This window comes from Equus caballus, chromosome 24, assembly GCF_041296265.1.
Source record: "Equus caballus isolate H_3958 breed thoroughbred chromosome 24, TB-T2T, whole genome shotgun sequence".
Taxonomy (NCBI): domain Eukaryota; kingdom Metazoa; phylum Chordata; class Mammalia; order Perissodactyla; family Equidae; genus Equus; species Equus caballus.
Window position 1 is genome coordinate 28474952 of NC_091707.1, and position 14853 is coordinate 28489804.

Below are 14853 nucleotides of genomic sequence, written 5' to 3' on the forward strand. Positions count from 1 at the left end.
AAAAAAAAAGAGGAAGACTGGCAACGGATGTTAGCTCAGGCTGAATCTTGCCCTTCAGAGAAAAACAAAACTCAAAATAAAATTTGGAGTAAAAACCCATCACAAGGTAAATGTCTTAGTTCCAGATCAATTCCCTTCATATATTTAAAGCATTTCGTTATTCATTTAATTCAAGAACTTCCCCATCAGTTCCAAAAATATTTCCACAAATATGTGATCTTTAAAATAATATAACTTAAACCTAACCAGACATGCTAATTTTGACAGATGCATACTAAGTCATAACAATACGTCTGTAATGTTTAAATAGGCACATGCAGCATGGGTGACAAGCATGCAGCAGCTTTGAGAGGAGTAAAGGATGAGCAGAGGTGTCTGTATTCAGCTCAGACTCAGATTCTGCTCCCAGCTGTCATATCACTGAACATTAAATGTCCAGTTCTTTATCATTGCACCGAACATGGCTTCACACCTGAGACAGCAGTGTCATCTGTCAGCTCAGAACCTGGGCATTCTTCCCTGTTCTTCATGCTGGACCATTCCCTGCCTTGCAATTCTGTCTATTAGGGCTGCAGCTCCTGGCAACAACCATCCCCGTTGTACTTAAATGTCAACTGACAGGTGACAGGAGGAAAATCTTAGAACCCCTCTGTTTCAGGGCTAGTTTGTGGGAACTGCTTTCCCCCATACCCTCTCTCAAGGTCATTGATTCTTCTGAGTGTCATTCGATTCATATTTGATCTAGTAAGACTTGTATTTAAAGGAACAGATGAGAAATGACATGGTTAATGGTTAAGCTCCTTTCCGTCAAGGGTGTGTTGATCTGGATTGCTAACAAATGGGGTGTTATAAAACCCTTTCTGTTCACCTGAAAAGCCTTATCTTCTTTCAGTCAGTGAGCACTATGTAGTCCTTTTTAAGTATTACTCTATTTAGCACTCCATGGATCAGTGTAAGTTTTTAGAACTTTTAGCAGGAAGGCATGATAATTCTGGAGGCATACAGTTACATGGTACATTTATGGCATATTCTTTTCTTCAAATATTAACTAATTGTGTTAGTCCATAGGTCCACTTTTTAAATAGAAAAAGTTGAAATTAGTTGTTTAAAGATTAGCTTATGAGATATTTCTAAGCTCTGTGAGGGCAGGTACTGCATCATCATTACCATGTATCTCAAGCACTGGCTTAGAGCCTAGTACTTAGACAATGTTTGTTAAATATTAGTAGACTAAATAAATGAATGTGTGAAATTTAATACCTGCGTTAATAATGCTGTTGATTCCATCTTAAGAATAATACAGACCAAACCTGTTAAACCAGACTCGAAGTTTGTTTGAAAAAGCAATTGTGTACATCACCAATAGCCTGAAACTTATTTGGAAACTTCCCATGAATAACAAAATTGCTCTGATTTCAAGATGTCCCTAGTGTCCCAGATGGCTCCAGTTGTGAATATCGAGTGGTTTTTATTGGGACTTCTTCCTGACCCTGAATTTTACTTGACTTAATTTTTCTTCTTTCTTTCTCTCTCTCTCTCTCTTAATTCACAGAGCAGTAAAGAAGCGCTTTCAGAGGTCAATGCCACTGGAGTGGCCATGCTTTTCTCTGCCGGGACATTTCTTTATGTTGCCACAGTACACGTCCTCCCTGAGGTGGGCGGAATCGGGCACAGCCACAAACCCGACGCCACTGGAGGGAGAGGCCTCAGCCGCCTGGAGGTGGCAGCTCTGGTTCTGGGTTGCCTCATCCCACTCATCCTGTCAGTAGGACACCAGCATTAAACGTTCAGGTTCCAGCCTCAGTCCATGGCCGTTTGCCATCCAGTGAGAACAGCTGGCACATGATAGCTGCTCACATCCTCAGTCTCTTGGCTCGCCTTGCCCATCTCACCTGTATTCCTGGAGTCCGGAGGGAGGTGAGATTAAAACCTGGAGTAATGGAAAGCTTTTAGAGTAGAAGCAACACGTTGAGATTGCATACAGACATTCCGTTGTATTGTCTTTTAAAAGGCCCTTGGCATTTTGAGTTTTGATGTTTCTCTTAACCCTATTCTCAGGGAAGATGGAATTTAGTTTAAGGAAAAGTGGAGAACTTCATACTCACAATGAAATAGTAATTATGAAAATACAGTGTTCTGTTATTAAGCTCAATCTCTTTCGTAGTTTAGAGGCTTTGCCACTTTCTTTCTTGATTTTAACGTGGTTCTCACCATGTAAGACCGGTGCTTTAGCATCTATGCCACATCCCTTGATAGAAGGTCATAATGCCTACTATCTTAGATGCTAAAGATAATTGTGGTAAATTTGGGGCTAGAGTCAAGAAAATGACGGCAAGACACATTGAAAACTGACTTTATACTCGAGTGAGATATCCATTGACGAGGCGTGTCTCGAGAGACTTAAACACCTCCTTCTGTATGCACCTCTCTAAAGGGAGCCTGCAATTCCATCACATGGAGCCACAGAGGGAGACTAGCTTCTAAAGAGGTGACTGGTATTTTGTAGCATTTCTTTTTAAGTTTTCCTTGGCAGAATACCTGCCTCCAACACATTCTTACAGTGGAGCCAAGTTCTAGTAGGTTCAGGCCTAGGCTTTCCTTCCAGAACAGTCAAATCCCAAAGTATCTTTGGAAATTAAAGGGTGTTAAATTTTAAATGAATTTCGATAGTTAATGCCATCTTTGTAGTAACATTTTTGAAGGTAAGATTACCAAAACCTATGTTGTCCTTTTTTTCTTTTTAAGTATTTATCTTAGCAGATCAGCAGTCCCTCTGGCAAAATATGTGGTGTCCGTTGGGGAGTGCTAGGTCAGCGTCACGTAAGCACCTGTAGCAGTAAAGAAACTCAAGATATATCACAAATGGGAAGTGTTTGCCTGCTGATTTAAAGCTTATTGAAATCATGTCTCGTGTCTTCATCTTTTCTTTTCCATACTTATCTCCTAACTTTTCCCTCTAGCCCCACCTCCCTACAATTTGCTGCTTACTGCTGGGGGCGATGTTAATATTTGTGTGAGTTGAATTCTCATCAGGACAACCACTTCTTGAACTGTGATGGTGAAGATGATATTGTCTCTATTCTTTATTCCCTTCAATGAAGTTATCTTTGTGTCAAATGCAGCTTTGTTCAGCCCTTAAAACATCACTTCCTCATGTGTGAGATGACACAATCACTAATATTCTGGTAATTTAAACAATTGAGATAGTAAAAGTGTTAAACAAACTAAGATAATTTTTCCATATTTGCCAAAATCCCCGTAAACTTTGTGTTGTCAAATGCGTGTAATATTGTATTATTAATTTATTTTGATTTTCTGTACCATTTCAAAACACGTTACATAAAGAGGGAACCAAGACTATTTTCTTCAGAGCAGAGCATTTAGGAGTTTGTAAAAGGTTTCATGTGACACATAAGCCAGCATGCCTACGATTTATTTCCTTCCTAGATTTGTCACCAGGTCAGCAGCTATGGAAGTAGAACTCACAAGCCCTCTGCTGGCTGTAGACCAAAGTAGCATCAATAGGGCACGGTTTTGTGTAGTGGCTGGCACCCACGGCATACAATAGGAAGACCAAGGGAAGGTACAGGGTGGAAAGTCTAAGTGACTTTCCCATTAACAGCCCTGAGGAGAGTCATGAGGTTTCATCTGGTCCTTCAGAATGACAGGATTGCCTTGATTCTCCCTGGAAATTGACTTTGTTAAATAAACAGCACATCTTAGTGTCTGGTTTAGTTTGGATAGTAGCACTTTCTATCATATCGTGTGTGCAGTGATCAGACATTTGTCCTACTGGCCAAAGCCTCTTTCAGCAGTGCCTTGCCATCCCTTAAGAGTTTGGCTAGAATATCTTGCTGGGTAGGGCCTTGAACTCTGGCGAGGATTGAACCATCTAATTTCCAAATTTGCCTTCCCCTCTCAACCTCACATTAACAAGCAAAACTTTCAAGACCTATCAGCTCTCCGAAACTGTGGGCTTTCCCTGATTTTAAAACTGCTGCCTCAGGAACTACTCACTCCTCTCCTGGTCAGCAGGCAGAAATAGCCATACTCATCTAATCTCATAGGGCTCAAATGCATCCTCAGGCAGGAGGGACCCGAGCAGCATGGCAGAGGCCTCCTTCATGGGGGAAGAGCTTGGGCATGGTGGGCAGTGTTCCAGGACAGGCCACATTGGTGGTCAGTTACTGACACAGTTCAGTTCCCTTTTCCTCTTGTTTAAAAGCACCTTCTTAGATGTGGATGCCTTAATGCTCTCACACCTTTGAAAACATTGGCAATACTTAAGTTGCTGCCGTGATTACAAATGGAATTATTGGCTACCAAAGAGATGCAGTTGATGATGAAAAGCATGGTCCTTCCTTCCTCATAACCAAAGTTAATCTTAATTGCAATTTGACTCTCTTTCCTTGGTAGGGATAGACTTTCTTCAGAGTCTGAGTATTCTCTTAAGTGGCAAATTAAGTTGAAAAAAACTCCTGATCCATTGCCCTCACATTCTCCAGCACATTGCTTATCAGTCCCCATTTCCCTGAAGCAGCCATGTTCCAGATCCGATGGCTTTTCTGGGTGTGCTGCTGCCAAATTTCTTTCTTTGGCAAAGGTTCTGCACTGGAGTGGAGCAAGTTGGAAAAGGTGCCACCTGTAGAGGCCATGTGTTTTCTCTTCCCTCACCTTTTTATTTTCCTATTCAAAACAACCCCATTGGCCCTGTTCCTGTATTTTGAATCATAAGAAAAAAGAGAGAGGTGGCCGTGTTGAGTGGTCAGTTCTTTGTAGAAAGGAGGAAAGGTAATTGTCTGTTCTTACCAGCCTATTTCTAAGTGTCGCTGCCTGGTTTTTCTCTTTTTCAAGGATTAGAACTAGGAGGACACACCAGCATTGGAGTGTATTAAGCCCCTCAGACACATGGTAGCTAGGAACTGAACATGGGAACTGTATTGTCAAGGGCACAAGCCCTCAAAGAATGTTCCTGCCTGTGGGGCCCCTGGGCCTCTTGGGGGACTAAGAATAATGACCAGATTCATCCCAGAACTGCTGCAGGGCGAAGTGAGAACCTCTGTAGGTGTTCCACAGGGGAACCTTCCTTGCATTAGAAAATTTCTGCTGATACAAAGTGGTCCACATCACCCAAAGAGCACTGTCGGAGATGCTGTGAAATTAAGACCAATGATGGAACCCCTTTGTACCTGAGACATCTCAATTCACCTCAGGAGACCTGAGAGAAATTTGTGACTCGTAGGAAAGGACAAGACAACCATAAGGAATTCTCTAGATAGGCCCAGCCTAGCAGAAGGAGATTGGCTTTGATTTTTTTTCTGATAGCATCTTCTAGCAAGTTGGAAGTTTTGTGGGATAACACTGCAGTTCCCCTGGTTCAGTAGCCTGAACAGTGATTTTAAATGTCTCTTTTCCTGGATCCTTTGTAAACACATGAAATCATTCCATGGATGGCTGCCTTATAATTTTGTCTCTTTCCACTTTAATTGTGAACGGTTAAAAAATGTTTTTGCTGTTCTCTGATTTGTTTTCTGATATTAAATTTTTATTAGTGCATACCTTGTGTTGGTGGCTCATTACTTACCCTCTCGGCAGTTCATTCTTCTGTTAGACGACCAGACTTGACCCACATTTGAATATCAGAAAAGGTAAGGAAAAGCTTTGAAGGGCAGAGGAACGATGTACCCACTGTATGCACATCCTTTAGGGAAGGAGGGAAGGAAAGGAGCAGGGGAGACTCAGGACTCATACACCGTCTGCCCCAAAGGATACCAATTCATTGATGGGATTTTTGCGTTGCCATTGTTAGCAAATGTTATTTGTGAAGGTCGCTCTGCTCCCAGAAAAGAGGCGAGCAGGCAACAGATCCCAATCACAGTGGATTCATTTCAAAGGGTAGAACTGCTCTATGAGTATATAGAGGTTATAAACAACTGACCCTGGAATAGAGATTTCAATAGAAATGCAATCTAAATTTAATGAATGTTTTCACCCTCTGTGAACTTTAGTACTGGAGCCCATTTTTGACTTCTCTGCAGTTAAGTGTTATATACTGTGGTGTATCACTTAAATGTATAGTTTGTATGTTTAGTCATTAGATTTCATTATTTATTCCTGGTCCACTTTGTGCTGGTTTTCAATGTGTATCACATGGGATATAGCCAGTTACAGAGATTGTGCCTGGAGTGTTACATGTTTCCTGAAAACCTCTCTCGTAAAGAAGAAAATAGGCCAAAAGGACATGGTGTTTATGATCCTGCACCTCTTACACAAGCCTTCTGGTGAGCGCCTCCTCCCTCCTTTGCCTTGAGCAGTGGACTGTGAAGTCTTAGGAAGCCAGCGGTATTAACAGCCCTTTCATCCTGCTGCCCTGAGATCAAAATGCATATAAATCAAAATGTGGATAAGTAGGTTTAACCAAAAAAGCCAGTAATCCTTATTCTGTTTAGTTTTGTTTCTGATTCTTATACACTAGAGCTGCATCCTACAGTGTAGTTTTTATAATGTGAGAAATATGCAACCTTGTGTCTTGTCCTTGGGTCTAGAATGCCCTTCTCCCAGTTTCCTCCCTTCCTTCAGGTCTGGTCCGGTCTCCTTCAACTAGGCCTCTTGTGATCACCTCATTTAAAATTGTAATCCGCCCCACCCCCACCCCAATGCTTGTTACCCTGTTCTCTTTCTCTTTCTGTACACTGATCACGTTTTCATCTGCTTTATAATAGATGTCTTTACTTTTTCCCTCTTCCCTGATAAAATATAAGCTCCAGGAAGCAAGGTCCTCAATAAATATATGTTAAAGGAATTGGTCTGCCCTGAAGGGGCTCTTTTTTCTCATCTGCACTGTCCCCAGTGGCTGCCCTGATCCCTGGCAGAACCAGCTGCTACCTTTGTGTGGCTCCACCTTTGTCTCACCCTGAGGTGAGGGCTGCTTGGGAGTCAACGAAGAGGTTGGGAGTCTGGGCATGGGACTAAGTGTGCAGATGGGAAGTTAACTGGGTTCAGGTTACTAATCCAGGACTAACTAACAGTAGTAAGGTACTATGAGACTGATGTAGGGATCTGAAAGTCTGGGCCCCATTTCCTTTGCAGTGTTGGCCATTGCCCCGTTCTATCAATTTGGGATAGGAATGTGAGTGAAAGCACATGTCCCCCTCTGATTGCCTCCTTTATAAGGGATCGTGACATTCAAGAGCCAGCAGAGGAGGGAGCCCGGTGGAGAGGGATGGGAAGCCAGGGCATTTGAGGATGCTTGGAAGGCACTGGGTTGTTTATCTATGTCTGGGATGCTCTTGGGGGCAGAATTGATAACCATCATCAGATACTTAAAGGGCTGTCTGGTGCAGGACAGTATAGATCCTATGTTCTCCAGAGGGGGGAACTGGAAGTAAGCTGAGCCCCGCTTCTCCACTCATCTCTTCATTCAGCAGCTGAGCTCTGCCTATGGACCTGGTACTCCTAGGTGCTGAGTGTACAAGGGAGTAAGGGTCAATTCCAGTCCTTAAAGAGCTTGTGGTTCAGTGAGGGATGCAAACAAGAAAACACAATTGCCAGTAGTGAGGAAAATACTGGGAGACAAGTGCAGGGTGCTTAGAAAACACTCAGGGGCAAGGATGCAGAGCAGGGCTCAGGGAGAGCATCTAGAAGGAGATGGGACCTGCACTGAATTCAAAGGCTGAGCAGAATGAGCTAGTGAAGAAGGTGGGAAGGGTTCTCTGAGCAGAAGGACCTATGTGGGCAAAGGCTTGGTGGACCACAAGAGAATGAACTCTGCACAGAAGGTGCCACTGGCTGAAGGAGAGGGGAGGCAACAGGTGATGTGCAAGACATTTTGGTTCCCTAGATGACGTCTAAGTTTCCAGATTTAAAATTCTACAGAGAATTTGGCCTTGCCTCAACCAAGGTCCCTTCCCAGGTGTAGTCCTGGCCTGGCCTCTGAGTTCCTGTTATCACACGATGACTCATGCATGTGACAGTCTGCAGTTTCCACATCCTTGCACTCTAGTGGCTCCTCTCGCACCTCAAGGTGGAGCTTGGTGACTTCCTCCCTCCCTCATCCCTGCTTGTCTCCCCCGCTTCCTGGCTGGGGCCCAAGGACACCCTTCTTTCCTCTTCTGAACATCTGTGTTACAGTTACATACAGAGCACCTGACCTGGCCTGGGAGGGATGCCCAGTCTTCCTTCTATCCTTTGGTTCTCCCTCCCCAACACTCCTGTACCCTCTGCTTTCTGGTTTATTTAAGGGGACATGCCCTGGAACAGGAAGTGTCCCCGTTCTCTGTCTTCCTCAGTGTGCTCAGACCTCTATTATCACTGTCTCACCAAAACCTCCACCCTCCACCTCTTGTTTCCTTCCAACCCTCCAGTCCCTGTGTGAATTGGGTCTTCCCCTGTGCAGAGGGTGAGGGGTGGGGCAGGCAGGAATGTGAGTAGAACCTATGATATGTTTTCTTCTGTCCCTGCCTTCCGTGTTTTGATAAACCAGAAAAGAACATGCTGTTGGATCTGGATAAAATACTCCAAGGATATCTTGATGCTGGGAGTTAGGAGGGACCCTTTTTAATATATGAAGCCACAAGGGTTTCAAAGTAACTTGCCCAACATCTTTTCATTGAGTAAAGCCGGAGCCCCTAGCACCTGGTCCAATGAATTGCTAATTCTGTTCTAGATGAGAAACCAGCACCGTGTCTGTCACTCAGATGTTCTAGGAGAGTGTGTGAGATTGTAACAACAAATCGCTATGGGCTTGTTGGCTAGACTGAGCACAACCCCCTGCCCCCAATGAAATATTATACTGGCTCTTAGAAGCCAAATTGGTGTCTACATTTTAATCCACACATCACCCACAAGGGGGAGCACCGAACACCTTCAGTATTTCTGAGCAGTGTGCTGCCCACAGCGATGCCCTTGGATGCCAAGAGCCCGTGTTAGTGCTGTGAAGCGGCTGGCAGGCTGGCAGGGCAGCAAGGTCCTTGGGCCACCCCCAGAAACACTTCTCCATTGGCAACCTTGGGTGTAAGCAGTTATTGGGCAGAGAGAGAGCAGAAGCCTAGCAAGAGGTTGACGGTGCTGGTAACAGAATTATCTAGTCTAGTGCAAGGGACTCCCTGTCTCAGGACATCTCAAATGTGGGACTGCCTGAGACAGGGCAGTTGGTCTGTGCCAGCACATGCTCTCCCTTGGCTCCCCCATCCCGATAGTCCTTTGGCCTACTGGCTTTGAACCTACCTGCAGTGCCCTCTACTCCACCTCCCTTCCTTCTCGGGTTCCCTGGGGGCAGCCAAGCCCTGCAACTGGTAAAGGAGCCCAAGACCCACCCCTGGCCTTGGGAAATGCAGTCAAAGTGGAATACCATTCAGTAAACAGAGGTAAGTGTTTCAGTCCTCAGAAGAGAAGGGAGTGGCATCAGAAAAGGCTTCACAAAAGAAGAGTCATTTGACTGAATCTTGAAGAACTTTGGAAAGATAAGAAGGAAAGCATTCTAGACTGTGGGAGCAACAAGTAAAAAGAAGATATGAAAAAGCCTGCTGGCTTCTCAGAATATTAGAACCAGTGTGGCTGAGTAGAGAGTGTGTGGGAAAGCAACAGGGTGGGCCCGGTCAAATCCAGGACCAGGTTGTGGAGAGTGTCAGGAGTTGGGAACTGGCGTCAAAGGAATGGAGACCCTACCAAGGGTTTGAAATAGGAAGCTCACGTAATCAGCTTTGGGCCTTGGAAAGGTCACACGAGTGATGGTGGCAAGTTGAGATTCTGTGGGGGATCCTGCTGTAGGCGGAGAGAGCCATCTAAAAAGGCTGCTGCATAGTCCAAGTGGGAGAGGACTACATGAAGCAAGTTGGGAGGCCCAGAGAAGTCCAGTGATTGTCCTTAGTTCACACAGCTAATGGCAGAGCCTGGACGTAAGCCATCTTAACACAAAGAGTGGGTGACAAGTCCGCCTCTAAAGATTGCTTTCACGTACATTCTCAGCCAGCCCCCAGATTCTGTTTTATAGATGAGGGGAAGCTGAGGGCCTAGGAGGTCAGTCTCCGTTTGAGTGTCAGACTCAAAGAAGAAACTGAGTGAAGACACATCAAGACAGTGAGCATTTGTCGAGCTCCTCCTGTATGCCCTGGAGTCCGTCCTCAAGGAGCTCACAGTCTGGAAGGGACATAAACACATAGAGAAAAACTCCAAACAAGGCAGACACGTGCCAGAGTGGAAGGATGGCAAATGTCCAGAGGGACGAAGAGGAGTGTGCAGTTGCGGCTGAATTGGGACCATAGCCTGTGGAATCCTGGAGTCTGAGTGATGGAATTAGAGTTGGAGGAGAGAGAGAGGTTCTGTGGAAGAGATTTGATGCTGCAGCATGGCCTGGCCTGGAGCCCAGATCTGTCTGCCTCTTCTGCTGCTTGGCCCTATAGGGATACATGTGCTGGGCCCAGCCACCAGACTGATCCAGGTGTCAGGACAGCTCAGGGAACCTACAGCAGGAGCGTTCCTGGCTCCTTCACTTGGCACCAGCATGGCCAGCCTGCCTGAGAGTGGGGTCAGGGACAGAGAGGGCTGGGGGCTGAGGAGATGGCACTGTGGGAAGAGCCACTCTCGTCCAGGTTGCTGGGAGCTATTGAGGCCCAATCAGGGTGTGACTCCAGGGAGACCCTTGTCACTGTTTCCTATCTAAGAATGTCTTCCTGCCCATTCCTGGCTGAGGAAGAGGAGAGAGTTAAGTAAGACTCTGTGTCTGGCTCACTCTAGCTGAAGTGTAGGATCAGAGAGCTGGACCCCGGTCATTACTCACACATTTGACTACCATAGGCTAGTCATAAGATGGCCATGCTGATACTTGTTTCATGGGACCATGGTGACCACATGAGCCTGTGGACTATGGATAAAAGCAATATTATGGAAATGTATGTTCTTTTGTACAGTAAAGGAAACAATCAACAAAATGAAAAGTCCTACAAAATGGGAGAAAATATTTGCAAACCATTTATCTGATAAGGGGTTAATATCCAAAATATATAAGGAACTCATACAACTCAATAATAAAAACACAAGTAACCTGATTAGAAAATGGGCAAATGACCTGAACAGACATATTTCCAAAGACGACATACAAATGGCCAACAGGTACATGAAAAGGTGCTCGGCATCATTAACCAGGGAAATGCAAATCAAAACCACAGTGAAATATCACTTCACACCTGTTAGGACGGCTATCAGGACAAAGACAAGAGATAAGTGCTGACAAGGATGTGGAGCAAAGGGAGCCCTTGTGCACTGTTGGGAATGTAAATTGGTGCAGCTACTATGGAAAACAGCATGGAGGTTCCTCAAAAAATTAAAAGTAGAACTGCCATATGATTCAGCAACTCCACTTCTGGGTATTTATCCAAAGGAAATGAAACCAATATCTTGAAGAGATGTATGCACTCCTATGATCATTGCAGCATTATTTACAATAGCTAACACATGGAAACAACCTAAGTGTCCATTGATGGATGAATGGATAAAGAAAATGTGCTGTATATATATACACACACACAATGCAATATTATTTAACCATAAAAAAGAAGGAAATTCTGCCATTCGCAACAACATGGATGAACCTGGAGGACATTGTGCTAAGTGAAATAAGCCAGACACAGAAAGACAAACACTGTATGATCTCACTTATAAATGCGGAATCTAAACAGTCAAATTCATAGAACCAGAAAGTAGAATGGTGGTTCCCAGGGGCAGGGAGGTGGGGGAATTGGGGACATGCTGGTCAAAGGGGACAAACTTTCAGTTGTAAGATGAATAACTTCTGGGGATCTAATGTACAGTTAACAATACTGTATTGTACACTTGAAATTTGCTAAGAGAGCAGATCTTAAGTATTCTCACAACAGACAAAAAAAACTATGTGAGGTGATGGATGTGGTAACCAGCTTGATTATGGTAAGCATTTCCCAATGTACATATATTAAATCATCACACTGTAACCTTAAAAAAAACATGTTGTACAGCCTAAATACATATATATAATTTTTACTTGTCAATCATACCTCGATAAAGCTGGAGAAAAAAAAAACTGTAAGAAGAAGGTGGCCGGCCTGGTGGAGGAGTGTTTGTTTGCATGTTCTGCTTCAGCGGCCCTGGGTTCGCCAGTTCAGATCCCAGGTGTGGACCTAGGCACCACTTGTCAAGCCATGCTGTGGTAGGCATCCCATATATAAGGTAGAGGAAGATGGGCACGGATGTTAGCTCAGGGTCAGTCTTCCTCAGCAAAAAGAGGAGGATTGGCAGCAGATGTTAGCTCAGGGCTAATCTTCCTCAAAAAAACTGTAAGAAAAAGAAAATGTATGCTCATTATTAGAAGTGTATTCCTGAACACAGCTGAGAGGCTGGAATTTTATATTGCAAGTAGAATTGCATCTTCAGTTCTGTAGGGACTTTGAGCCTTGGGTGAGTTGGCAATTGAGAGAAATTACTAGAAAAAAAAAGGGAAAGACTGAAAGAAAGATCTGCATTTTCCCAGACTGCACGTCACCTGGCAGTGTGCTGGGTATGAGCTCAGGGATCAGATCAAATCAAGTATCTCGATCCTGCCACTTTCCCTCATTCAACACATACTTGAGGGCCTATCCTGTTCCAGGAAATGACCGGCTGAGTGATCTTAAGGAGACAACTTTTTTGAACTTCATTTTCCTCATCTGGAAAACTAAAAATAATATGTACCTCGTTGGGGCTGTCTCAAACATGAAATGAAATAGATAAGATGTAAACTAGATATTTGGAATATCAGCTCTGTGTCTGAGCATGTAGGGCCCTCAGGACCTTGAGTTTCCACCCCGACTGGTCTCCCTTCACTCCTGATAAGACTGGGCGGCCCTGGCCCACACTCGGTCTAGGGCACTGGATCGGCAGCCAGCTTTTTTTGTCTTCTGCAGAACTGTCTACCAGGCATTCAGCACTCCCAACAGCTGAGGCAGAGAACACAATGGAAGCAGAAACGGCTTCTCCAAGGCTGACTTGGCATGATCTGGACTGGTTAGTGGAGGGAAGCAGAAGCCAGTTAGGTCTCCAGAAAGCCATCAAACTCACGCTGGTTGTCTGAAGGCAGTCTTTCCACCCAGCCTTAGCCATCATTAGCTAAGGCCTGTTCAGATGTCCTGCATGCAGGGGGAATGGGCAAAGATTGGTTACTCCTTACCACTGACAAAATGTGAGCTGTATTTCTTCCAGTGAAGACACCGAACTTTTCCCAGGAACCATCTGGGCTCACACAGCCCTTCTCCTTGGCGAGGCCATCCTTAAAAACTATTGTAGGTGCCCTGCCTTTCTCCCACCTCTGGCTCGCTAGCTCATCACTAGTTCTTCATCACAAGCAGCCAAAGCTGGTACTGACCTGATTAAGCAAAAGAGGAATTAATTTATTAAAAGGATATTGGCAGGGCCAAAGAGCCAGGCCTGACCCGAGATGAAGCTTCCAGGAATGCAATCCAAAACCAGGCTGCAGAAGCGACCTGGAGAGGGCGCTGCTGCCACAGAGCACTCAATGCTGCCATTTGTGTGCTGCCAGGAGCCATCTGCCTGTTCCTGCCACTGCAGCCATGCAAGCCCTGCTTGCAGCATTGGGAACGCAAGCTCGCAGCCACAGCTGCCCCCCAAAACGCGTCAGATGCCTTTGGTACCACCACCTTCCCTTGAGAAACTGATGCCTGTGCACTCGTTTTCCTTACATGTTGTCACCTGCAACTCTTTCCTGGTACCCCTGACCAGTGAACTCCACATCACAGGCTTCTAACACCAGTTTTCTAGCTTCCATCTGGGAAAAACAGGACTCCTAAAGTGGGAAATTTTCCAAGCATTAGAACATATGCCAAAAATAACCAAACAATGAGTGAAATGTCCACTTTGCACTCTACCCATGAGTGCATCCTCCGAGTCCTGTCTCCTCCCACCTGGTGGACCCTGGGCCCTGTGTGAAGGCTGGGCCTGAGAGGTTCTGCAGGGGCACGTGAGTCATGGGGAGCACGAGGGAATTCAGATGGGTCCCTTTGGGCAGTGAGTACCGAGGAGATGTGCCTGGATTTGGGAAGCCCAGAGTCGTTTAGTGGAAGTGTGCCAGGGTTTGAAAGCCCCTTGGGAGGCCCCTAGATTCCTAAAATGTTAGACCTGGGAAGGCCTGGGGAAGCATCTAGTGAGGATCAAATCCTACAAAGAGGAGCCAGGCAGGTAGTAAGTGAGTGAGGTGACTCTGTGGAGAATGCCATTTCGGCATTAAAATTTAAAATTTTAAAAAGGCATGCAAATGCTGAGAAGAGTTAGAAAGTGGTTGTCTGGGAGAGATGGGGATGGAGAGCTGACCAGACAGGAGCATGAGGGAACTCTCTGGGGCAATGGAAACGTTCTGCATCTTGCTTGTGTATACACTCATCAAATAAACACCAAATAAATACATACTTAACATCTGTGCATTTTATCATATATTAATTACGCCTCATGTTTTCACTTGGGCAAGTTAATGAGGTATATAAACTGATCTGGTTCTCAGGCTACCCATTTGCAAACTACTGTTTCCATTCGACTTCATCTTACATGTGAGGAATCAGAGACGCTGTGTTAGAGCGGTTTTCCCGGGGGCGCAGCTGAACCCTGACCGCCCGGGGATGCCCGGCGGCTCCTCAGCCTGGGAAAGGGTGACTGCGGCCGGTCCAGCCGGCTGCCTCTTTCTGAGCCAACTCACTTTCTCGCCTTTGGAGCGGTGCCGGTGGGCAGCCGTGCTAAGAGCCTTTCGGCGGGCGGTCCCCAGGGGCTGGACAGACGTCTGCTCCCGCCTGAAGTGAGCGGGTCACCTGGAGCCTTCGAGAGGAGCGGAAGCGGATG

The 14853-nt window shown here is 45.4% G+C and overlaps 1 protein-coding gene and 1 long non-coding RNA gene across 2 annotated transcripts in view; one reads left to right on the forward strand and one right to left on the reverse strand.

Moving 5' to 3' along the window:
* The window catches only part of SLC39A9 (solute carrier family 39 member 9), a 50472-nt gene extending 44916 nt beyond the window's left edge, over nucleotides 1–5556 (forward strand). The window contains exon 7 of the mRNA XM_001500384.6: nucleotides 1553–5556. Coding sequence (XP_001500434.1) covers nucleotides 1553–1783 — 231 coding nt within the window. The 3' untranslated portion in view covers nucleotides 1784–5556. The remainder of the gene's footprint in view (nucleotides 1–1552) is intronic.
* A 5389-nt stretch (nucleotides 5557–10945) lies between these two features.
* Nucleotides 10946–14853, reverse strand: LOC138920614 (uncharacterized). The gene is made up of 4 exons (XR_011432073.1): nucleotides 14714–14853; nucleotides 13707–13810; nucleotides 13178–13372; nucleotides 10946–12306 (listed from the first exon to the last, which is right to left on the reverse strand). It is a non-coding gene; the product is annotated as an uncharacterized lncRNA (long non-coding RNA).